The sequence below is a fragment of the Schistocerca cancellata genome, chromosome 4 (genome assembly GCF_023864275.1).
Source record: "Schistocerca cancellata isolate TAMUIC-IGC-003103 chromosome 4, iqSchCanc2.1, whole genome shotgun sequence".
NCBI classification, from domain to species: domain Eukaryota; kingdom Metazoa; phylum Arthropoda; class Insecta; order Orthoptera; family Acrididae; genus Schistocerca; species Schistocerca cancellata.
The window spans coordinates 693,381,784-693,408,515 of NC_064629.1; the positions used below are offsets into that span (position 1 = coordinate 693,381,784).

The 26,732-nt window shown below is 36.5% G+C and overlaps 1 protein-coding gene across 1 annotated transcript in view; it reads right to left on the reverse strand.

Annotated features, from left to right (window-relative positions):
• Nucleotides 1–419: 419 nt before the first annotated feature.
• The window catches only part of LOC126183586 (uncharacterized), a 151,626-nt gene continuing 125,313 nt past the window's right edge, over nucleotides 420–26,732 (reverse strand). Inside the window, exons 15-20 of the mRNA XM_049925684.1 lie at nucleotides 24,259–24,495; nucleotides 23,919–24,069; nucleotides 19,715–19,861; nucleotides 19,385–19,545; nucleotides 7,749–7,877; nucleotides 420–1,183 (exon numbers count right to left, since the gene is read on the reverse strand). Of these exons, the coding sequence (XP_049781641.1) occupies nucleotides 1,024–1,183; nucleotides 7,749–7,877; nucleotides 19,385–19,545; nucleotides 19,715–19,861; nucleotides 23,919–24,069; nucleotides 24,259–24,495 (985 nt within the window). The 3' untranslated portion in view covers nucleotides 420–1,023. The remainder of the gene's footprint in view (nucleotides 1,184–7,748; nucleotides 7,878–19,384; nucleotides 19,546–19,714; nucleotides 19,862–23,918; nucleotides 24,070–24,258; nucleotides 24,496–26,732) is intronic.

Consider the following 26,732-nt stretch of genomic DNA (forward strand, 5'->3'; position numbering starts at 1 on the left):
CAGCCCACCACTCTCCCAGCCGTATGTCGGTTTACAAGACCACAGCCACTACTTCTCAATCAAGTAGCTCCTCAGTTTGTCTCACAAGGTCTGAGTGCACCCTGCTTGCCAACAGCACTCGACAGACCGGATGGTTACCCATCCAAGTGCTAGCCCATCCCAACAACGCTTAACTTCGGTGATCTGACGGGTACCGGTGTTACCACTGTAGCAAGGTCGTTGGCGATACATACTTTTCTACTGTTATCTAACCCCTGGCTGGAAATTTTAAATAACGTTTTTCATTCTGTTTACCTTTTCAGAATGTAATCATACGTGACAATACTGACATGGCACAAAAACAATTTTTTTTAAACTTTTGTTTGCAGGGAAAATAAAGTAGAATTGTCCACAAATTTAATATCTGTATGTTTTACAAAATTTATTGATGTTATATAACTAAAAAATTACAAATTTAGCTCATAGTGTGAAACTGATAATTGTTACATTATGTTCTTGTATAACAAACTTTCATTGGGTTATTTACAGTCTTATATATATCATGAGTTAATAATCATCGAGATTTCAGAATATTACAAAATGAAAATAAAATGTAGGATGAAAGTCTTAATGTCACAGGAGTACACATTGGCAGAAGACGGTTTAGTTACAGTAAAGTCTCTAAAAGCTATAGGAAAATAGTATGTACTGTTTGTTTCAAAATCAATGTGGTAGCAACTATGACTGATCACTCAGTGAAGATGTATAGAAGTAAAAAAATTGAAAGTTCAGAAAATGTTGAGAAAATATTATGAATAGATTGAAACATGTTCACATCAATGTATAAATGAACACATTAAATCTGTTTACACCTTCAAAAGAAAACAAAAATCTCAAGACAAACATTCTCTTCCATGTTACTCACTGAAGGAGACGAGTTCAATAAACAGATGTCAGTAGTTTGTGCCTTTTATACCAAACGGAGAGAAACATTTTTGTTGTCTTACATAACACGCAGTCTGCATACCCAAAGGCTTTCGTTACCTATACTTGCATTTTATGTCCTGCCTGTGATGCTGTAATGCTTCTTAGACTTCGAGACCTTTCAAACAATGATGGATCTGTATAGATAGGCTCACTTGGGTCATCAAATCCTCTACCACATCTATTTGGCATTTCTGGATCCATTATTTTTGCTGTATTCCTGTATAAAGAAAAACTATCATTCAGTTTTCATATAAATATAATCCCAGATGTTAATATACTTATATTTCAACACATTTTTGACTAGTAAATACGTGGTGGGTAACAATGGAAATGAGCTTTAAATAATAATATCCAATTGCTATCATGTTCTTGCACAACATCTATGGATAAAAATATGAAGTTTTTGAATGATGAGTAATGTAAACTATTTTAATTCATGTGTGTGGGGTTGTAAGTCATATTCACATGGTTTCCTGTTTTAACTACATGTGTCGTATCAAAGAAGTGGAGTCGGGCAGCTTCACTCTTGTGTATTAATATACACACACGTGGAGTTGGACACTTCTAATATGAGATGGGTCGTGCCAAGTGGCAAGCATCTCAAGGCTCTCAGCATTTAGCTGGGGACTGGTTATTGCCACCATATGTGCACATTTCAGAGAGCACTTTGCCACAAGACAGTGGATCATTTTATCATATCGAGTGGGGATCTTAGCTTAGCTGTCTGTACTATGAGGATGGTACAAACCTGTATATAAAAACAGATCTCCACTTCAAGTTGTTCTGTGTGCTGATGGCGTGTATGGCTGTCATGCTGAAACAGCCATGAATGGGCAACCTCTGGTGCACATACCACACCATGATTGCATAAGGCTTATTCAGACAAGATGGGGACTGTTTACTGTATTTTATGGACTATAAGACACACTTTTTTTCTTTGAAAAATTGTCTCCAAAATTCAGGTGTGTCTTATACTCGAAATTAATGTAAAATGTCCAGTGTTTTATTTAAAATTCCCAGCAGTCTTAAAAATTCCCATATAGCTGCCGATGCCATGGGAAACCAATGATCATTTTCAAATGCAAAACAATTCCAAAACCTTCTGAAATATTGCCAGGTGTTGTTCATGTATCAGTACATGGCAAGGGTTGGATGGATGAGCCTGTATGAAATTACGGATTAACAGTGTGTGGGAGATAAGGAAAGGTGCTTTATTGAAGAAGAGTTCTCTTCTCATGCGAGATCAGTTTAGTACTCATTTGAAAAATTATGTGAAAGAGAAATTGAGACAGGGATATAAAGAGCTTGCTGTTATTCTGGGAGGACTTACTTCACAATTGCAACCTTTTGATGTCTCGATAAATAAACCATTTAAAGTGTATATGAGAGAGGAGTGGAACAACTGGATGACAGAGGAAACCCAACATGAATTTATGCCAAAGGGAGATGTAAAACAACATACAATCAAACAAGTGTGCCAGTGGATGAAACAGTCATGGTCTAGAGTGAGAGAAGATATTATTGTTAAATCTTTCAAGAAGTGTGGCATAAGTACTGTTCTCCGTGGCAGTGAAGACCACCTTATATATGAAGAGGACAAAGATGGAGGAGGAGGAGGAGGGGAGAAGGAGATGATGACAACGTCGATGAAAGTTCAGATGACAGTTTTCAGGTATTTTTAAGGTCAGTTTGGTTTTATAAACTAAGGTTTTTTTAGTCTGGCTTTGCAGTCTAATAATAAAAATGTAATTTAAAAAAAAAAAGCTTAAAAAATTAAGGTGTGTCTTGTAGTCCATAGTGTCTTATAGTCCACAGAATATTGTGCCTATCTGTGGGACAGGATCTAACTTCTGACTTTTTCTACAAATGTCAGAAAATGGGTGTCCCTCTGGTACATATCAACATTCAACCTAATTAGAGGTCATGGCTAAGCCATTCCCCTGAGGAATGATTTGGAAAACAGGTTTCAAACAAGAGTAACAAAACACAAGTGTGTTCTTAAGACAAGAAGTTTTTTTTTTTAGAAAGTGCCACTTTCCTAAATCAAGAAGAATACAGAAGTATTGCTGACACTTTAAAGTTAGTAAAATATTTGGGCAGCAGGACTATGTTCATAGAAACACTCGTGTTCATGTAAACAACAAGATTCCCCCACACAGCAGAGCCAAAAAAATATACAGAGCTTTTCAACTCCCAACATTTGCTGCTGTGACTATTTTGGCTCTTAAAATCCTAATCTGGATAGCTCATGCCTCAACACAAATGCAGATAAATAGTGCCAACACAAATATCTGCCTTTGTAAGTTGACTGCAAAAATGTGCTTACCTCAAAACCTGCTGCTCCCTGCAGACAGGCATAAATGACAGCAGGTACCAACACACTGTCAGTAAAGCCGTGAAGGCAGGTTGTGAGTCATGCTGGGATAGCTCAGTCAGCAGAGCACTTGCTTGTTAAAGACAAAGGTCCCAGGTTTGAGTCCCTACTGACACACACTTTTAATCTGCCAGGAAGTTTCAAATCAGCATATTTTCCATTGCAGAGTGAAAATTTATTCTGGAAATGTATAACTGCCCCATCTTTATCTGGGAGACTGACTTGACATTGTCTGCTACTCATAACCCATCACCTGATCATGATGGGATCCATTACTGTATTTTTCAGAACCTTTTAGAGGGGAGCAAAGAAATCCTCCTTGCCCTTTTTAATTTTGTCTAGGCATGGAAAGTAGCTTTTGTAAAGTTTTCCCCACTTACTGTGAGGGAAAGACCTTGAATCAGATGGTAAGCTGCTGCCACAATTTCATTGTGAATACAGGAGATATTGATTGATAAACTAGCACTGCTGAAGGCAACTATACAACAGATTCCTTGCAAAGACATCACAATTTTTTTTTAACCTTGAGAAGAAGTAAAATACTACTTGGAGTCCTAATATTCTCTGACATCTCCATGAATGGAACATCTGATGGCATCTTTGTGTAATACTTTCATTCCTCACATTTTAAATACAGAGTTGGAAACATCTAGTCCATTCATTTTTAACAAGAGAACAGTGTCTCTAATTGCTAATAACAATATTACATCCATGGTAAGCTCATTGATGAGTTTTCCATTCTTACCTCTTTGCAGGTAGCACATACAAGCTGCAAATGGAAATTAAGAGGTTGCAATTTACGAGCAGATAAAACAGGTATTAAATTTATGACAGACAAATCTGTGCATGTCCTTTTTAACTATGCACACATCATTTTTAATTTGCCTGGTTTGAGATTGAGGAATAGCAATTCAAAATAACTGTGAGATTTATTGGTATTGTTGATGAAAAGTTCACTTGATGATTGCACAATTCAGCTGTTTAAAAGCAAGGTCTTATGGAGCACAAAATTTTTAAAATGTATTAGTCACAGGGCTTGGGTTGAATTCAGATTTATCTGCTCCAATGTTACTGAACTCTGTTTGTTCCTACCTTGACTACAGATGTATTACATTGTATGGGTCAGTGCAAGGCTCATATATTTATTTATTGTTCAGCTAATTCAATCTATACAAGATGTAGCCTCTTTAAGTTATTAAATACATTTTTAAGAGGTATTTCCATGCATCTCTGTCTGCTGCTGTCTTCTGCCAGTTGAAGTCTGCAACTTTCCTGAGTTCCCTATCCCAGCGATCAGGTGGGCTCCCAGGTGGTCCTCGTTTTTCTCTGTGACTCCACTCTAAAACTGATTTTGCCCATCTTTCATCCTTCATTCATGCAATATGTCCTGCCTACTGCCATTATATATATATAACACAGGAAGTTCACTGTGGCTGGCCGGCCGATGTGGCTGTGCGGTTCTAGGCACGTCAGTCTGGAACCACGAGACCGCTACGGTCGCAGGTTCGAATCCTGTCTTGGGCATGGATGTGTGTGATGTCCTTAGGTTAGTTAGGTTTAATTAGTTCTAAGTTCTAGGCGACTGATAACCTCAGAAGTTAAGTCGCATAGTGCTCAGAGCCATTTGAACCATTTTTTCACTGTGGCTGTTTATGGATGATGCTGCTGCAATGCAAAAAATATGACCTGCACAGGATCTGTGCTTGGCACAGAAATTGACAGTTGAGCCTTAACATAAACAAATGTAATGTATTTCCCATATATACACACCAAGAGACCCATTATTGGTTGATTACATGATTGCTTACAATCACTGAGAAGAATCCCATCCATTAAATCTCTGGGAACATACATAAAGAATAATTTGTAGGGGAATGACCAGATGAAACTAATCATTGGAAAGGCAGATGCTAGAAAGATTCATTGGAATAACCATCTAGTAGTGTAGGCACCCATAAAGGAGATCTTACATATCTGTCATGGAATCAGTTCCTGAGCATTGCTCCTGAATTGTGAACCTTTTCACGTGGGATTGAGATAAAGCCAAAGAAGAACAGTGTATTTCATTGCAGGTTCTGTTGGTAAGTGCAAAAGAATCATGAGATGGTCATTCAACTTCAGTGAGACTGGAATTCAGCTCACAACAGGAGCTCTTTGAATGAGCCCAGTGAACAGCCTCCTCATGGATGCTGGTGTTCCTCCGTTGTGGCTTTGACGGCAACTGCTGCTTGAAAAGTGTACCGCCCACATTCATAATTCACCTCGCCACCCAAATTTCCATCTCCTTTTCCCTAACATCTCTCCAGCAACAGTGGTCCAGAACTGAGAATCCCCTTGCCCTCTGTGTCTGGTTGCTTCATACTGAACTCAGCGCTTTAACTCTACCACCTTTCCTGCAGGTCCACTTACTTACACCTCCATGGTCCATGCCTTGGCCACAGCGTCATTTGGACCTATTGCAAGGCCCAAAAGGCTCAGTTCCACCTGAGGCCCTCTGCCAGCAATTTTTATCTTATAGTTGGCAATAAATAAGAAACACACAAAAGTCCATATTGTGCTTTGTGGAATTGTTGAATTCTGCCAGTCACTGTTTCCACACATAGTGGTGTATAGCACTTTGTTTGTATTGGTCAGGTCAACTTGTCCAGTTTTAACTGCACCTATTTGGGCTTGAAAGCTATTTGTTCCTAGTGACCCTAGTGAATAGGTGCCACTAAGAGTGGATGTATAGGTAGAGAGACAATGGCTAGCTGTGCTTCAACTTATTAGTTAGTATTACCAGTTTGCTTGAATTCATTGTCATTACAATAAATCATTTAAAATCTCTATCTTCAGGAGGTTCAACTCCTATTATTGCTGATAGAAGCATTTAAAACAGAACACAGCACTCTTAGACGCTTTATTGCCTCTCTTTGTCCACATGATATGTGGGTCCCTTTTAACCTAGGAGCTGAGTGACCAGTTTTCCCACCTCCAACCTCCCTACACCAGTCTTTCTTTCCTGCCTGAAGAAGAAAACTATTGTTTCCAAAAGCAGGAATCCTGTGTTCTATTTCAAGTGTTTCTGTTGGCAATGCTGGGAGTTGCACTTCCTGAACAGAAGAATGAGCCAGCATTTCAGTCTCTATAGTTGTTGACAAATTTATAAACTGATTTTGTTTTACAAAAAATCAGTTGGGATATTTAATGTATTGCTTTACTGAGCAGTAGTCACCTCAGATCCAAATGTGTGGTGAGATCTACAATTGAACACTTTACGGAAACCATAATGCTGAATTGTCAGTTTACAAGAAATTACTATGTGCAATAATTTACATTACTGGTTAAAATACTCTTTAAAAATGGATAAGACAACCATCTTCCTTGTAGGGTGTGGGAGGATATGTGTACAAAATTTCATAAAAGTTCTCATTAATCATTCACATAAATTTACTTGAGAAATAGCAGTGGTGCAGAAAATTTGCCTTGCATAGATAAGGGGGATGCATTAAGCAGAGAAAGTTTAAATTGCACAAAACCTTGTAGAGGGAATGCAGTGAATTAAGTTCTTGTCACACAGTAAAACTGAAACAGTGACACATGTTCTGTGTATGATGGTCTGAAACCTGAAGACAGAACATAATAGCTATAAGACAGATGGTAAAACTGTATTCAAAGTCACGATCCTGTTCTGTAGGTTACACTATTTGGTAAGGTGCTGTACTCTCCTTGTAAATTGAATTGAAAGATCTGTGGTTGTCTTGAGAAACTAAAATACAGATTTGTGCTTGCAGTGAACCAACTTTTCAGGCTGCAGTACGGGTAGAGAACTGTGTGAGCTATCTGAAAAAAATACTTAACTTGAAAGATCAGCTAATCTTTATCCATTTCTACTTTGTTTTCTGTTCTATCTCTCTACTAGTTGGTGAGTAGTGCTCTGTCTTTATACACAACTTTTATTCCATACTGGATGTTCTGTCTCTCAATGAACAAACTCATTTCAAAATAAAGGCCACAGATTTAATTTAAATGCTTTCAGTTCTGAAAGATGTCATATCTCCTGCCGATCTCCACATGCTAATAAAGCATTCAGATGTTGAAGCTATGTCTTTTTATGTTTCATGCTATTTGAGAATCACAAATATAATAACAATAGCAAATTTTCAGAGCCGAAAGGTGTTTTGGTTTGATGTTTTATATTAAACAGCTGAGGTCCTGCAACCATCTGTATAAAGGTGTGTGTTTGTTTGTGTGTGTCTGTGTGTGTGGGGGGGGGGGGGGGGATGCCTATAGTTGCACACTATCTCCATGGTGTATATGAAACAAACAGTGCTACCATAATACATCATTTCATCAGGAAACATTATTTGTAATATTTTCCCCAGGAAATATATTTAGCCAGCCCCTCTACTTTTACATGTCTACTCACCCATTTCCAAAAGCTTTCTTGGCATTTGGAACAAGAAAAGAGAAATTTGGTCTGTTTGATATGGTAGGAATATTAGCTGGATGTGTACTGTCAGCTGCAACATTCTTCATATGGACAGACCAGTAGCGCCTATAGAGAATAACACAAAATAATGATAAAAAACAGGTACAAAAATATATGTGCCACATTCTGTGTAAAATTAATTTGCATCTGAAATAACTTACACTGTTCATAGTGTTTTATGTACTGTGCAAGAAAGAATTATTATAATATCACGTCATCTGCAAGACCATATTTCTACAAAAAACATTGCTGACTAATTTTTCTGTATTTGATGTGTAGTTTCCTAATTAATTAAATATTTTATCTCACTTCCTCACAATATAATGTGCACAAGTGGGTTAAAGGTAAAAACTTTAACATGCTTATAACAGCTTCCACCGGAGAAATCTAAATATGATTCAAAATAAATCTAAATATGATCGAGAATAAACATATAAGTAGAAACAGTTGTCCAAATGGGACAATCTTTGTGATAAAGAAAGGATGCTCTGCAGACTAAATGAAACCTCTTAGAAAAGTGAACATGAAATATATCAAATATTATCATTCTTGGTAGGAGATAGAAAGAGAAAAATAAATAAATTTGCTATCTCATTGAAAATGAGAAGACAGAAAACAATGTATACACTTTTTACATGTATCCACTTAACAGGAGTGAGTGATTTCGTATTCTGCTCATTGACTATTTCATTTTGGAAAATGTGTGTATGAATCTGATCAGTTACAGAAAGAGAGACTCTTAAAGTAAAACTGAAGCAGAATGGTGAATTAATTGAAGCTGTGGGTATCCTGACTGTACCATGTGGGTACATTTTGCAAATAGTGATCCACGTTAAAAGAGACACTGATCAGGACACAATGAACAGGTCTCTACACAAATATAGAACCAGATCCAGCGACTACTTGCATCTCAATAGAAAAAACAAAACAAAAATCCAAAATAGTGTGCTGTATAATGGAATTAATCTATACAATAAACTACCACAAGAGATCTAAGACGAAAGCAAAATACGTGCTTTCTGGAGTACCCTAAAATTATTTGTTAGAAAAGTGTTTTTATACCATAAAGGATTACCTAAAATGATGTGTAAATTTTGATGACAATTATGCTAATGATTGATTACTGCAGTTAAGAGGCATTTTAAAATATGTTAAATAGAACAGTGAAATACAATGTCCAAATGGGTAACTAAGTAAGGCAAGAAATGTATGTATCTATTTATGTGTGTAATTGTGTATGTTTATTTTTCCCTGTGTCTGTATTTTATGTATTTATGTGTTGACAACATCCACACAATTTGCATTGTCTATGGATAGACAAATAAAAATAAATCATACACTTTAAATGTTGTGAGTTATGCATTATTTTTATACTGTGAGAACAACTGTGTGGAAGGAGGAAGGTTCTACTAGCACATGTAAAAATATACAAATAGTAAGTAAAATAAAGAAATAAGAACATATTTCCTGAATTTGCAAAACATGGTGTAACTTAGTCATAAGAAATTTGGTGTACAACAGCAACCAAAATATATAGTTAGATGAACATTTAAAAAATTAACAAAACTGGAGAACAGTGAACAGGATGAACTCTCCTCCCAGGTACCACACATACTTCATAGGAATGTGGGTGGGAGCACTCTATGAGGTGGCTGAAGGGCTCAATTGGCAGTGAGTTGCAACCAAAAACACTGCTGTGTGAAGGTCTTTAACAATGCTTATTTGCCACAGACTGGCTGCATATTCCCAATGTATCAATGAATCCTCTGATAAAACTAAGATCTGGAGACCTCACTGACAAGTCAATGTGAGGAGTATCTTCACCAGCAAGAAATCCATCTTCTAGAGCAGCCTGATGTATAAAGGCAAGGTGAAAGGTCTCTGACCTTGTAGTGAAAAACTGTTTCTTAATTCAACACACACATTGCTTTCAGTATAGTCCCCTTTTAGGTCAACTCACTTTGTCCAGTGCCTTTCCCGTGAGTAGATTCTGTCCCTGAAGTGTGGTTCTGAAAGGTCAGTAGAAAACAAATCAGTGGCTGTCATAGCCTCTTCACTGGGCTCCATAAATATTTTCCAGTCCCAGATATCTTTAAATGTGAAAATAAGTGGAAGTTAAAATGTTCCAAGTTGGCTGAACAGACTGTGTGTTCAAACAATTAATATTTGAAGTCCTTCGTTTTTATGATTGTCATGGCACCTTTCATTGTCCTGATGAGAGATTTTTTTCCATTGTAATCCAGACCTCCACTCACATTTTTTTAATCCAGCTGGCCAAGGAGACTTATGTGTAGGAGTCATCAGTTGTTGCTTTAATCAGCAGGGTAATAAAAAAGAAAAACCTTTTTGTATCCCAGAAAATAGTGGTCTTAATATTTCTGGTGAATAAAAATGGCTTTGTCTTCTTTGCTGCACAGTAATAAGCCCTTACCTCCTACTTTGATTGCCATTCCATTTTTGCCATGAAACAATAGACACTGCCCACATAAGCCTACCCCTTGGATATTATGGTAACAAGCTATTCTGTGATCATCATTCATACCAAGACTAAAGTGAAATTAATCAGTGGATTTAATTCATTATCATTATTGTGCACAACTGCGACATTCTGTGTACAACTCATGATGAGCTGTATGTTGCAAAGAGACATGAATACGCAATGCAGAAGATGTCATGTACACAGGTCAAATACAATAATTTAGGGCTGCTGGAGATTGGCAAATGGAGTGCAAACTCCATGATCTGCTAGGTCTGTCTGGATGAAACACAACTGTTTTCTACTGCATGATTATCTATGTTGTATTCTTATGTCACAGCAGCTGATCTCAATGAAACATTAACTGAGTAACATGTTGTATGGGGGGCTGGGGTGGTGGAGGGGCAGGAAAGAACGAGGTCATCATAAATTGTAAAGGTCAGTGATGGGTGTTTTCCCTATGCATATTCTTACAAACATTTATGTTCTTTATTGGAACACATGAAACTGGGTGGTCGGTTTGTCTTGTAGTTTCCATGTAGGCTATATAAACACAAGAGTACACAAATTTTGTGAGAGCCAAAAAATTATGACCACTGCTCATCGCAACTGAATGCTGCTTAGTGTGTTGTGGATAAATGGCAAGGTAGGAAAACTATATAAGTGGAGCATAGAGAAATGGTGAACCATTCTAGCAATGATACAGGTCATAAATGGTAAAGTCTCTGCTAATCCATCAAGGACAGTGGAACAGCAGCCGAATGTGAAGTACTTTGTAATGGTTCTTTATTTACGTGGCCATTACGGCACTCCAACCCCAGTTCTCGATACCAGTAATATCAAACTACTTTTCTGTCAAGTAACAGACATTTTTGTGACAATATTCACATTTGGTTTTATTAATGTATAGTTACTCCGATGTATCGATATATTACAGTGATATGGTTCTTGTGTGTATGCATTTCTGTGAGACTGTCATAATCTTTGTCTTGCTTGTAATCATTTTGGTGTGAATGCACACAGAGCAGTCTTTGTTTCACTTTGCAGAAGTTACATTGTTATTTCACTTTGTAAAAGAGCAGTCAAGTCTTGAGTTTGATTCAAGTGGAAATTAAATATGTGAAGATTGATACAAAACTGTTTTTTGATGATGTGACAATTAAGAAGAAGTATATGTGAATTTACAAGATGTTTATTAAAAATGTGGATCATGAACACCAAGTCAAAAATTATTTCTACCATGCCATTGTTCTGATCTGGGATTGTTTGATCATTAAGAATTTCCTGAAAATGTATTTGTTAGGTCTTCAAATATTGCTAAAATACAGATCCGGACCTTCTAGCAACCAAAGTGGAATCACCCTAGAATCAGCAAGATGAACCATAATGATTTCAATGAAATCTACGTGGGAATCCATTCAAGATAAGTGCCAAATTAATGACTTTTTTACAGTGACCTCATTATTTCCATTCTGACGATACCATCCACAGTCAGTGCTTTTGTTGTTGCCCGATAAAGCAAACATATGCTGCATGAGCAACATTATTAATCTGATTTCTAATCTACTTTCCAAGTGGTGGTATTGTTAGAACTTGAATAGAGATAATTAAAACCAGCAGCCTTTTTGTAATCCAACATCACGTATTTAAAGCATGCTACCAGTTTTGACACCAAAAAGCATCATCTTAAGGCACCAAGCGAAACCTGCCATCAATGTACAAACTGCAGTGACAATGACCAGCGAGGTCTTCAAATGGAAACAGTATGACTTATTAAGCATATACGCCAGCATGTGCAGCCAACAAAGTCACATGCAGAGGGACCAAAATCCACTGAATTCTGTATCTTTTTAGCTGTAACAAGCCCAGCAATTGGCAGATGACAACTGAAACTCCAAGGCACATGGAGGCAAAGCCAAAGATTATAAACTTTGCCCAAAGTTTCCATCTGAAGACTCTGCTGGTCTTTGTCATTGTGGTTTGTACATCAATGCCAAGTTATGTTTTGGGCCTGAAGATGACACTTCTTGGCGTCAAAACTGGCATGTTTTGAATTGTCGACGTTGGATTACAATACACCTGTTGTATTTAATTATCATTATTCAGGTACAAATCGGGAAATCCATTGACAAAAATTATTTTCACAAATGGCAGATTGCTGTAGTCTGGCACCTGGGAATGAGTGTCTTGGAAGGGGCAAAGCTGCTCAGCTGTTTGTTTACTTCCATTGTGAGCATCTGTGGAAAGTGGTTGAAGGACAGCGAAACCCCAAATAGGTGACAGTGTTGGACATAAATGCTTCATCACAGATAGTGGAGGTTGAAGATGCATGAGATGATCTGATGACAGAGTACAGTGTTGGTAGAGGCATATGTGTTTTGGTGCACCCCATTCTGTGCACATCGTTGAACATGGGGCTCTGCAGCAGATGACCTCTATGAATTCCAGGTTGACTCAACAATATTGTCAGTTATGACTGTAGTGGACCCAGGATCATCAAGATTGGACCATGGATCAATGGAAACGTGTCGCCTGGTCAGATAAATCACATTTCTTCTGCACTAGGTTGATGGTCATTCTGGATATGCTGTCATCCAGACAAAGAACTGCTTGAAACGTGCATTGTGCCATTGATGCAGGCTGGCATCTGGTATGTTACTGGATGCCAGTTCAACACCCAAAAACCACCAGCCCATAATGTGTGGGAACTGTGTGCCCTATGTATAGACATCTGGTGTCACATATCTATAGAAACCTCCAAAGGTACTTCTCAAGTCCATCTCATGCAGAATTGCTCTGTGTTGCATCCAAAGGTGGATCACCATGATATAAAGCAGGAGGTCACCATATTTTGGCTCACTAGTGTATCTAAGGAAAACACCTACACTGATAATTTCCACTAACACACCCTCCACCCAAATTTACATTCCAAACCACACAATGTGTTAGTCAGTTGATGTTCCAATGAGATCAGTTACTAAGAGGGTAGACTGCCATGTACATAATCATGAAGAAGCAGACAGAGAGTAGATAAGACTTTGCAGGTCATGGAACTTGGACTCAATTTGTACAGCACTGTGGCATATCTACAGATGATGAGTGCTGAAATATAAACTGATTCCTCTCTAACTTTTTGCATGGCCTTTAAGCATTGAGGACCGACATGAATGCCCTCTGTATCTCTGTAATTGTTAATCAATATGAAGTATGATTCCTATCTGACTGCTAACAAATGACATCTTTACTAATCTCTTTCTTTTTCAATTTGCTGGTAAGTATTCATTTTATAAATCAAATGTATGTAAATATATTTAGAGAGAGTTAGGTAGACATGAAAAAACAAATCTGAATTCTTGAAGGGGATCTCTTATTTACTGGACACGAAAAGGAAGCAGGATTAAAGATAATATTTCTTTAAACTCTCTGGAAGAATATATCATCTCTGAAGAAATGAAATTAATTGTTTCAGATTATGTAAGTGACAATTGACTAGATGCTATTTAACAAAATTGTGTTATTTGCTGATAACAGTGGGAAACTATGAAAAGTAAGTTAAGAATAACTTAGTATATTAAGATGTTTTAAATGTGCAGAATGTTCAACCAGTTAATTAATAGTAGTGACAGCTGCTGACAGAAATAAACAACAAAGAGAAAAAATAGAGTTTAAGGTAGAATTGCTGCTAGGCAGCAAAATCAATGTATGAGCATACATTTCAGCATTGATATATTTGTTGCAAACTATGTATAGAAATAATTGTTAATAGTGTCTATAAAACCAATCATATGACAATGAAAGTGGATATTATAACTAATAATGAGACAAAGGGGAAATACCGGTAAGTCATGTGTAAGTTTACAACCAAGCAACTTGATTAATGCAAGAACTGGCACAATTATGGGTATCTCGATGCATTATAGGGAGAACTTTGTGTCCAGAGCAGCTTGAAATGCAACTGCTCATTATTGATATAGTAAGAGGAAAAAGGATCCTCTACTATCTAAATATATTAGCGAGACACATGATATGTGAGAGATTGGAGACATAATCTAGTTTGCATTTTGGCCATTCTCTGGTTCAGTGACAGGGAAGATTAGAAGGTTCCTGAAGACATATAACACCAAATCAATCACTCCTCCACCTAAAGTATCCCAATCCATCAAGCCTGTGAAAGTTAATGTTCTACGTGTGTGTGGACAATATTTTGCTCAGCAGACTGTGTGCACGATGGAATAAGGCTGATCTGGATATGAGAGGTGTTGGGAGCTACAGTATCCAGAGAAATAGTCAGTAGCTTAACATGCATTGGAAGATGGACATAAAATTGCATGTAATCCCACCTCTATCATAATAAATGTTAGATGGGAGTTTGTTACTTATTACAGCATGGGACCTGGCCATTGCAAATTTAAAGCAGGCATGGCAGACAGTGTGAAAACATTGCCTTATACAGCAATGGACAAAGCACCAGTGATGTCATAGCCAGTACTATGGCTGTTTAAGGATGAGGCCTGAAACCATCTGAAAGTCAATTGCCACTTGACAATGACTGAGGAGCACGCAGCTGAAAACACATGTATGTAGTGTGATCCATAAGTAATGGGAATTTTTTAATTTCATGAGCTTTGTAAACCTGATTTTCAAAATTCTTTTGTCTTGTTGTTACTCATGCCCCTTAGGTATATTTGTATTTTTAGCTGTTTTGAATAATTAGTTTATTGTTGTTTTTGTGTTCTTGGTGAATTTTTACTTTTAAAGAAGATGGATCAGAGAATTTGCATTAAATTATGCTTGAGAAATGGAATAAAGTGCAGCACCACATTCAAAATGTTGACTGTGACTTTTTGCGAAGCTGCTATGAGGAAGACAAAAGTTTCTAAGTGGTATAAACATTTCAAAGAGGGTCAAGAAGGTGTTTAAGACTACGACCACCCTGGATGCCCCAGCACATCAGTTACTGATGAAAATGTGGCAGAAGTAAAGAAAATTGTTCTGGAAAATCACCGAATCACCATCAGAGAGGTTGCTGATGATGTCAGCATATCCTTTGGCTCATGCTGAGCAATTTTTTTGGATGTTTTGGGCATGAAACGTATAGCAGCAAAGTTTGTTCTGAAACTGTTGAATTTCAACCAAAAACAAGATCTGGAATTGCTGAATGAAGTCGGCAATGATTCAAAGCTTCCAAAGGAGGTTGTAACAGGTGCTGAAATGTTGATATACAGGTATGACATCAAAACCAAGGCCCATTCATCCTAATGGAAACTGCATGAAGAGACAAGACCCAAAAAAAATTTTGATAAGTCCAATCACATGTGAAGGTTCTTCTCACTGTTTCCTTCGATTACAGTGGGATAGAGCATCATGAGTTCCTGTCTTATGATCATACAGTCAATAAAGAATACTACCTGGAAGTTATGCACTGTTTGCTTGAAGCAGTCCAAAGAAAACAACCAGAATTGTGGCAAAGCTACTCATGGAAACTGTATCATGAAAATGCTCCTGCTAACATCTCAATGCTTGTTCATGATTTTCTGGCAAAAAATAAAACTGTTACGTTGTCTGTATTTACTGGACATGGCCTTTGTGACTTCTTTCTATTCCTGTAGCTGAAGAGAACCATGAAACAATGTCATTTGCCACCACTGATGAGATAAAAACAGAATCACAGTAGGAGCTGAACATCATAATGAAAAGTGAGTTCCAGAAGTGCTGCCAAGACTGGAAAAAGCACTGGCACAAGTGTATTATATATATATCTGAGGGATTACTTTGAAGGGAACAAAGTTGATGTTGATGAATCAATAAAGATTCTTTAAAAAAATCCGATTACTTTTTAATTACACCTCATATGTATAAGAGCTTGACCTCGCAGGAAACCTGAGAAAATTTTGTTCAGCCCTATCACCATGAGACAACGCTTTCCCTAATAGAGAATGTTTTTCATCTGCTTGTGACGTCTGTTGATGTTCACAGTTCCGATCCTCAGACCCTTACCTCACTGAAAATAACTTTTGAAACATGAATTTCACACATTTGTTTTCGATATCACAGACATCATCATTAACAGTGATACACATCACTGTTGTACTGCTTGAGCTAATATATTAATATTATTTTGCTTCACCAAGTTGTGACACCTCCATTTGTACATTACAGACATGCTGTAAGTGAGTATGTTACCAGAAAACTATGAAATCTGACATTTTAAGGAATGCCTGGGCAATATATAGAATACAAAAAAAATCATAAGGAAGGGTATTAAATGTATCTTTTTCAACACTTTGCCTAGGCATCTAATAAAATGCCAGTTATGTTTAAGGCAAAGTATGAAAGAAATACAATTTAAATGTTTTGACAGTTTGTACAGACATCACTGTTGTAACAGTTTTAGTCCAATTTGGATGGAGTTCAGTTGTGTCAGAGTGCCAAAGTGCCACTTTCGCTAAAATGGAGGCTGCATGTAATGACTATGAAACTGTTGTGGTTGATGATCGTGTAAATGCAATGAAACAAAGATTTTATAGAGAGTTACAGATTATGAGGAGCAATTCCTGAAGAAATGGTGTTTTTCTGATGATCACCACAAGGAAATAATAAGAGACATGGAAATTTCAGAGACTGTGAAAAAGAAGCAACTTCATTATTACTGGTTAATGAGGTAGTACACTGTAATGAATGCACAGAGAACACAGAAATTGATGCAAGCACTGAATGAAATATGTGATGCAACCAAATTTTATGCACCAGATGGTGAGTTGTTTAACATACTTTATCAGACCCATTCTTCTTTTGGCCATGGTGGGCAAGACAGGATGATACAGGAATTGTCTATTAGATATGTTAATATAGCTCATCATGATATAAATCTTTTCATACAAATCTGTGAACCCTGCCCACAGAAACAAAAGAGCTGTAGAAAAGACATAGTAGTAAAACCACTGATTTCTTCTGAATTTAATTCTCAATATCAGGTTGACCCAACTGATTTTCAAAACCATCCAGATGGTGACTGATTCAAGTATATCAGGATCACATGATGTCCTTAGAACAAAGACAGCTGAGGAAGTAGAATACCACTCAATTGATATATTCACTGTTCTGAGAGCTCCACCAATCTCCCAGTCAGCCAGGAGAGAGTTTGTCAATAAGAGTACTGGTCTCAACTGAAAATCTTATATGGAGAATCTTGTCATAGCCAAAGTCAAGGAAATGCTGTCCACCCCCAGCAGCTGAGTGGTCAGCGGCACAGAATGTCAATCCTAATGGTCCAGGTTCAATTCGTGGCTGGGTCGGAGATTTTCTCTGCTCAGGGACTGGGTGTTGTTTTGCCCTAATCATCATCATTTCATCCCCATTGACTCACAAATCGCTGATGTGGCGTCAAATCAAAAGACTTGCACCCGCCGAATGGTCTACCTGACAGGTGGCCCTAGTCACATGACATTTTTTTAAGGAAATGCTGAAAGAATAAACCAAAATTTGGACAACATCTTGACAACATGGATGCAGATCAAGCAAAATAATAATTGGAGCATAGGTTTATGGTTCACCCAGTTAATGAGACACTGACCATATCATTCTGGTATTAAAAAGTCTCCATATGAGGCTCTGTTACACTGCAAAATAAAGGTTGGACTGAACATGTCAGCTCTGCCACAACAGGTTTAAAATGGTATTACAAAAGAAGAAGAATTGGAAGAGATCATTGATTCATTAGAAAAAGCCGGTGAATGTGAAGATGTCTGTGAAAATTCAGGAGAAGCCCACCATGAGTTTATTACACCTATGGCTTCAACATCAACTCAAGCGTCTAAAATACAAGATTTCATTTGTTGTGTCTGTTCAGAACTGACACAGGATGCGTGCCAATGTCCACTCTGTGAATGCTACATGCACGTTATCTGCAGGAATTCAACTCAAATGGGAGGAGGTTTGGTATGCATATTACATGCCCCCTTCGCATAAATAACAAAAAATTCATTATTGGTCAGACAGACTCATAAAAAAATCTAGTCTCAGGCACAGAAAATGAAAATTTTCTTTGAAAAAATGTTCGCATTAGCTGAAAAAGGATCTACAGTTAGAGTTCCAGTTCCTGAAATTGATTAAGGTTATGGAAATGTTTGAAACATTTTGGCTGTCGTGGTTTTTGTGAAAAATGATGGTTTTTATAAATTAGGTACCAAAGAAGGAATTCTAAAGCAGTTGTACATGAGGTCACAGTTCACAGCATGCAAGAAATATCTTCTAAAGTCTGGAGATGTTACGTTGGACAAAGAAGTATCTCTTGGATCAGCTGCAACAAGGCAATCTACTGGGAATGGACAAGAATTGAAGTGAATGTGCAAAAATAAATGTCAGAACCTCAAGTGTTTGTTTTTAAAAAGAAAAGTTATTTGCAATTCAAATCATCATTTCAGTATTGCTGCTTGTTACAATAAATAAAGCATAACAGAATTACAGCTTTGAAGTACATAAAATGTCAAAGTTTTGATTCAGTTATTGCATATTATGCATTTGTAATAATTGTTAAAATGTTTTTTTCAGTTGTTTATTACATATAGGTAATTGTTAACAACTATTAAAACACATGTACTCCAGGATAAGCCAGTTTTCAGACACACAGAATTGTGATAATTTTCATGTTCTAATTTAGCTTCCATTAAATATAAAAATTTCTAGTTTGAAAATATTATTTCATTGTAACTTTATGCTTTGCCTGAGTCTGTTTTCATTTTATAAAATTCCTAGACATTTTTTAGATTTGCTACGAAAGGTATTAAATTAAACATCTTGCCAAAAAATTCTAAATATTCTATAAGTTGCGTAGGCATTCTGTACAGTGCCTTGATTGGACACTGCCAGTAACGTACATTAAGTCCAGAAATGTGTTTTCATCTTTTATTTTATTTTATTTTTGTATAGCAAGTTTTACATAATTCCATCCAAGTTTAATTGCATTGAAGATGGGGAGAGGGGGGCATAAGGGGTGACATGCATGCATGAGTGAGTGTGAGTACGCAACTGGAGGTAAATTTTTGCAGTTCTCCTCACTTCCTAATTCATAATTAGTTTGCTGCCCCAATATACTTACCTGTAACATACTGCAGAGAAGCTGGCCACAGCAATGAGAGCAAGCATGAAGATAATGACTGCAGACATTAGCCCATAGTACTCCCGGTTGGTGAGACAAATATTTGCAGTCAGTGGCTCAACTGTTTCCTCTTGAAGGATATCATGTCGTGATTCAAATACCTGTCAAGTATTCACATGAAAGTAAATATATAATATAAGTTATATAATGATGGGTGCAGCAGGAAAATTTTGCTCTGTAGCTATATTTAAAGCAGATCTTACGGCTATTCTTTTTCTACAGGAACATAAAAAACAATTTAATGATGTGAAAAAACCATTATTAGCCTACCTCAATCATCTCTCTAACTTGTTCCTCTTCTTCTGTTCCATTTTTGTATTGATCATTTTCTTCCACTTCTCCTGTTTCATTTGTTACATCCCTTTTCCGTCTACCAAATGATGGTTCACTTCTGCCAGAATGGCCAGTGCAGTAAGCCTGAAATATAACTTATGCTATATGTAATGTAACACTATTAAAGCAAAAAGAAACTATACCTGAATCAAAAATCTCAACACAATTTCATTATTTAAACTTTTGTGTATTTGCTCATGATTATCATTTTATTTCTTATGGATGTCTGCAACAGCTTTGAAATACTTTACTATGGAGCAGTTATTGAACATTAACATTTGAGACAGATAAAGGTGCCATTATTTTGTAAGTACGTAGTGGTAGCCAAGAATTTCTAGTACTTAGCTAATGATTTGGAATTTATATTATTGCCATGATATCCATAAAATATTTACACACATGCTCTTGCAATATAATGCCTGCTGTCTCATATTTTGCTCAGAACTATAATGTGAACAGAACATGCAGGATTACATTATCTAATAATACTGACTGAAGTTACAGATCTGTAAGCCGATCAGTTTCACACATTTCTCTTTTCAAAGACACATTTTATTTTTTTGCCTGAAGTGTGTTCCCAAATCATACACTATTTTTTTTACAGATATTTCATAAAATAAATCAGTTGCAACCCTAACGGTTTTGCAGATAACTCTAATGTCTTCAGATGATTACAGTTACAACTTCGTAAGTCATACACTTACATTACAGTAGGACATTATAAATTGCCCCTGCTGATATAAATAATGGCACTTCTGTTTCTTGATATGTTGTGAGATAATACTTACTGGATTGGGTATTGAAGGTGGTGGTGCAGTGGTTAGATACTGAACTTGCATACAGGACACCATGTCAAACCCATGTTTGATCATCCAGAGTTAGATCTTCAATAGTTTTGCTAAATTTCTTAACACACATGCTAGGATGATTCCTTTGAAAAGTACAAGACTAATTTCTTTTTCAATTCTTGTCCAGTCTGAGCTTGTGTTCCATCTTTAATGACCTCTTCAGGACATTGAACCCTAATCTTCCTTCCTTGCATGAGCTTTATTGCATCATATTATTTGAAATATCAACACCATGAAGATTTACAGTAGTATTTTTGGCATGTTGGAAGCTGTGCTGCTGTAGTGCTAAAGTTTCCAATCTACTCCAGTCATAGTAGTATGAACATTGATCAAGAGATGAGTTTTTTAATGCCTTAGCATAGCATGAGACATTAAAATTGCAGTACTACAGGGAAAGATACACACATCTATTGCATGCCCACAATGGATTGGGAGGATGAATGTGTTAGCAACTGCAGTGCTTTTAACTTTTCTGTTAGTAGTTATATGAAGACTACTGTCAGTATTTGTTCATGTTTCCTGTAAAGAAGACAATCTACTTGTCACTTCATATTTCACCAAATGATATGCAGCAGTGGTAAGACACTAAGCTCATATTCCTGAGGACAGCTGTTTGAATTCCCACGTTACCATCCATGTTTAAGTTTTCCATTGGTTCCCTAAATTGCTTAGGTGAAAGCTGAGGTGGTTTGCTCCAAGGAACACAATTCATTTACTTTCACATTCTTTCTCAGTCTGAGCTGCTGCCTCTTTTCTAATGGCCTCATTGGAAGGACATTAAACCCTAATCTTCCTTTCTTCTTTATTTTTACTTCAAAATTCAAAACTGAAAGAGCAAGCTGGAAAGGAGATTCCATACCATCAAAACTATTTTCAGCACTCCTACAGTAAGAAGTTCATAAAATAAATTTCTACAATACATACGGCTGTTGGTAAATTATTGCATCAATAAATAAGTTTTTTAGGTGTTCTAACTGATCAAAGAAGAAGAAGAAAAAGAAGAATCATTTATTGATGCTATTAATATGAGCCATCTTCAGTTTGGTGATGACATTGTACTGTTTTGCCGTAACTACGGGTGATCTTCAACAATGAATGGAAGAACTTAACACTCAGAGTTTGAAAGCTGACCTCAAAATCATCTAAACTAAGATGAAAATAATGTACAGTGAATACACTGAAAAGGAAATTTTAAAAAAGAAGATATTACTTGTGCCAAGACTGTATATTTACAGAACATAATGCTTATGTAAACCATTATTGGCTAAATTTGGCTGTATAGCCATTTTCAAATGGGCCAACAGCAAAATAAATCAGTCAAACATACAATCGATTTTCACAAAGCTTATGGTTGCTAGGAATTTATTTTATTGTGATGATGCATCTATCACTATGTATGCAGCAGTCAGTGTGTTGAAAGAAGTGTTCCATACACATCCTTGCATTTGGATGTAATACTGCACTCTCCCCTGCAGTGAGTTATGAATTAGTTTAAACACCTTCAGATCATCTTGTAAAGCTGGACAACATTGTAGAACCTGCTGTTCCAACTCTTCAACCAAATCAATGGAAGTACTGTACAATTAACTTTTGAGACAACTCCAGACAGAAAAATTCAGATACCTGAAGCCAAATGATCTTGGAGATCAAGGAACAGGTCGTACTTGAATAACATATTGTGGACCATATTGGTGCATTATATGTCATATTACATGGCAGAAAAATATGCCATTGTTGCATTGTGCATATGCTGTTTTCCCTAACACATCAAATTTTCTTGGAAGAATGTGAGGTCCAGTGAGATGGTTACTTAGTACCCCAACCACACATTCAGTGAGAAGCACTGCCAATATGTCAACTCATCAACAGTATACGGGTTTATGTCATGTTTAAACCCAATCACATGGAGACGTTATTGAAAAAAATTGCATTTGAAATACATTTGTGCTATCCAAGATAATATTTCATACTGAAATCAGTAGTGTCTCATAACTACACATTCATAAATATCTCACAAACATTTCAGTAGTGAACCCATATTTACTACTGTGTGTGTGCTTTCGAGTATTGTATACTTACACTTGGGTCAGTTTTTGCTATTAATTGTGATAAACACTGTATACTGTCTTGATGAAATTAATGTAGCCTTTCAAGAAAGGGACCAATGACCTCACAGTTTGGTCCCTTCCCCCCCCCCCCCCCCCCCTTTAAACCAACCAACCAACCAACCTTTCAAGAAATTTCATATTTCTGGGGAACCAAATATAACGTTAAGTGTAAATTAACAGGCAATAGAATCTGTTGTTAAGATTTTGTATTTAGGACAGTCAAAGGCAACAACTGGATAGACAGAAAAAGAAAATAAACAGAAGAATAAAGTGTCTTGAAGTGCTTTAGGTGCACTGAACAAGTTTGCAAAACTGAGCATCCAGTGTGTCTGAAAAAGAAAATTTGTTATTGCCAGTTTTAACTTATGGCAGTTTTAGATCTACTTTTAACATGAAAAATTCTCATACTTAGAGTTTCTGAATGAGAAATGTAGAGATACATAATGTTAATTACTGGGAGTAACAGGAAAACAGGAAACAGGCTGAAGTGGAGGATGTAACTATCTCCAAATGGAATCGAGGTGGGCAGGATGAGTAACTAGGTTAATGCATGGTACATGGACCAAGGAAGTTCTTTGTTGGATTTCAAGAGATACAGAAATATTAAGATGATGAGCTAACAGAAGACGACACGAGAAAACATATAGGAATAACAATGATGTATCTAGATAACAACTGTAATGCATGTAAAAGTCTAAAGGATGCCTTTTTCCAGCAGTGGCTGTTGAATGGCTGCTGCTGCTGCAGATTATGATCATGATCATGATGACATTTCAGGTGTTTCTAGTGGTGCTGCTGATATTCGGTCACAAATTTCCAACATTCCAAGATGGATCCACATACAAGTGAGGACAACATGCAAGTTAGTAACATGCCATTTTCATGGATGACTCATGCCTGATCTTATAAAATCACAGAGGTTACATATGTATGCAGATGAAACAGTACCATTTGTTATCAATAACCATAATATTTGAGAAGCACACATTATTTAATGTGCAATTGAAAACCAACCCCCCCCCCCCCCCCCACACACACACACCTACTTTTACTTTTACTTTAACATAATTTAATAAACAGAGTGTCAACACATGATAATGTCCTCTTATCTATACAAGCCATACAAATTTCTCAAATTTTTAATCATAAAATTGCAACAAAAGGAAAGAATTTGTTTGTACATACTGGCTGACATCCATCACGACATGTTCTAACTGTTGCTTCAAACACTAAAAAGTTTGATTCAGGTATTTTGAAAGCATTAAATCGTGCCTCGAGCCCATCACCTGATCTGGATCTATCAAGGCCTGGGAAAACATAATTGTCAACTGGACACCTGAAAAGGAATGCATATTTCAAGATTTAATTATGAACAACAAAAAGAGCCATGCATAACATTCATCCCCTTCACAGAATATACAGAACCATGGGCATTTATATTTGGTACTAATTTTGTTAGAACAGTGGTTGTGAATTTAACACAAAAATATTTGTTTTGTTCTAGCTAAATTATTCATCTACTCACCCATATCTGTCAATAAGTTGCACAGATCGTCCAGAGTATGGATCTCTTGCTATCACATTTGTAGCAAAAATATCAGTAACATAATTGTAACCATCTTGTGCCTCGAGACGAAATGTCAAAGGATCACCGACAGCAATTGTTGTTGTTGGACGTCCTTGGTACAAAATCAGCAACCTCACCCTTGAACTCAGTGAATTTTCAGCAGGCAAATATTCAATTGGAATTGGGCTTCCAGACCTGAAATATTTATTTCCATTTCACCAATTGTGGATGCTGTTGCATAGAAAGAAAGTATCTATGACTACAAAAAGTCATGTTATTAAAAACGGTTTCTTCACTTATGGAAATGTTATGTTGTTTGTACTTTGTTTTCATTTTGTTATTTATTTGCATAATGGAGGTTGTGATACAACTGGAAATGTGTTAACAGGAGCTGGAAAAGTGTTTCATAATCAGTGTAAACAAAAATCATTTATTAAAAGAAGGAATAATACTTGTATAATTATATTATAACAGCTGTTGTCCTTGGAGTCTGAGATCAGAAAATGACATTAATTGTGTTTGTATAATATTCAAGACTTAAATAACAGAGTTTTTGTAATGAACATCAAAAGAAACACACTTGGTATGCTAACAAATTTAAAAACTGAAGCCAATTACATTCTTTTGGAACTCTTGAGTTAGTTCCTCCAGAGATATATGAAAGCATTGTGAACTTGGCAAACACAGGCCAAAAGTAAACATAGGCCAAGTTAGACCCATCATGATGTAAGGGAGATGAGGTGGGAGAAGTAACAAAATAAAAACAGTGATAATAATAATAATCATACACTGAAGGAATGAATATGTGCTATGAGAAGTTTGCTAAGGAAAGAAAGAGAGATGAAAAATTTAGAGAAAAGAAAGTAAGTTGTTGTTGAGCATTGTGGAGACCCTAATAACATTTTGCATTTCACAGTAAATGTTATGATGTGCAATATTTCAGTTGAAAAAGTTGGAGAGACAACTGGTGCTTTGAACTTCACCACCAATGAAGATCCTCCAGGCTGCTGACCAATGAAGACCACCGGGATGGTGTTATAAGTGATAGCCACCTGGACACCAGTCTTATAGTTCAAGATTGCTGCTAGTTGAGATTACTTGTGTGTTGCTATTTACTGCTGAATGTTACACCAAGTTGTTGATAGTCATCTCTACTGGCAAACATTCAGTTTACTTGGACACAGACCAAGTTGTTAATATCTACCTCTACTGGCAAATATTCAGTGTACTTAGATGCTCACCCACATCAGGACATTGTTTATAGCTAGCCATGGCTGCCACAAGTAGTCAACAGTGTGGCAGTTCTTTCACACAAGCTGAGTAAATCATATTTATTTAAAGTGCACTTGTGTCAACTAATCTTTTGCTTTCTTGTCCAGATACCTACAGTGACAGATCGCTTTGGCCAACTTTCCACCCATTTATCATTAGCAGTGAGGTCATAATATTTGGGTTCTCAGAACAGAACAGTTACACATCATGACAGACTCTAGCCATTTACAGGTTTGTAATTGACTACATATTTCCCATCGAGACTACCATTATGGAATAGAAGCAATTTTTCAAGAAAAATGACTTCAATCTACATTTGAAAACAGTTCTTCCATGGGAAGATTGCTGAAGAGTTTTGTAGTCATATATTTTCCTCCATTCTGTACCAGATTCACCAGAGGAAAGTACAGGTCATTTTCCTGCTATTATTGTATTTATTTATATATCTGTTATTCCCAAACTGCAATTGATTGCAGATAACAAATTTCACCAGTGAATAAATGTACTGTTGTGTGATAGTTAATATGCCCAATTGCTTGAACAGATGCCTATACGTGTTTCAGCACACATTTAAAATTACCTTCTTTTGTACATTTTACCCAAGTGAGGAGCTACCCCAGAACATTATCCTGTAGGACACAAGTGAATGAAAATATGCAAAAGATGTTAACTTACTGATTTTAGGCCCCAAATTGGCAATTACTGTCTTGATAAAAGTATCTTAAGTTAATGCTGTCATACTTCTTCTAAATAGTTTTTCCAGTTTAAGTTTTCGTCAATATGGACTCTTAAGTTTTTACTCTATTTATTATTTTTGTTGGTACATTACATTAATAAGAGGTTGAGATACTTTTGAGAGTGTAATACTGGATTGATGGTGTTTTACAAAGTTTTTGCAAAACCCAAATAATAACATAAAAAATTTACTATTTTCTGTGTTGATGTTTCTTTGCTTTGTTTAACTATAATGCTTGTATCATCTACAAAAAGACTAGTAATTCTGCCTCCTGATTCAAATAAAGTGAGAGATCATTAACATAAAGCAAGACCAGTAATGGGCCTGTGCTGAACCCCATAAAATATATGTATTACTTGAACATATTAGTGTAATTTTCTGGAGCTTGTTTATTCTAATAGGTATGTACTGAACCATTTATCAT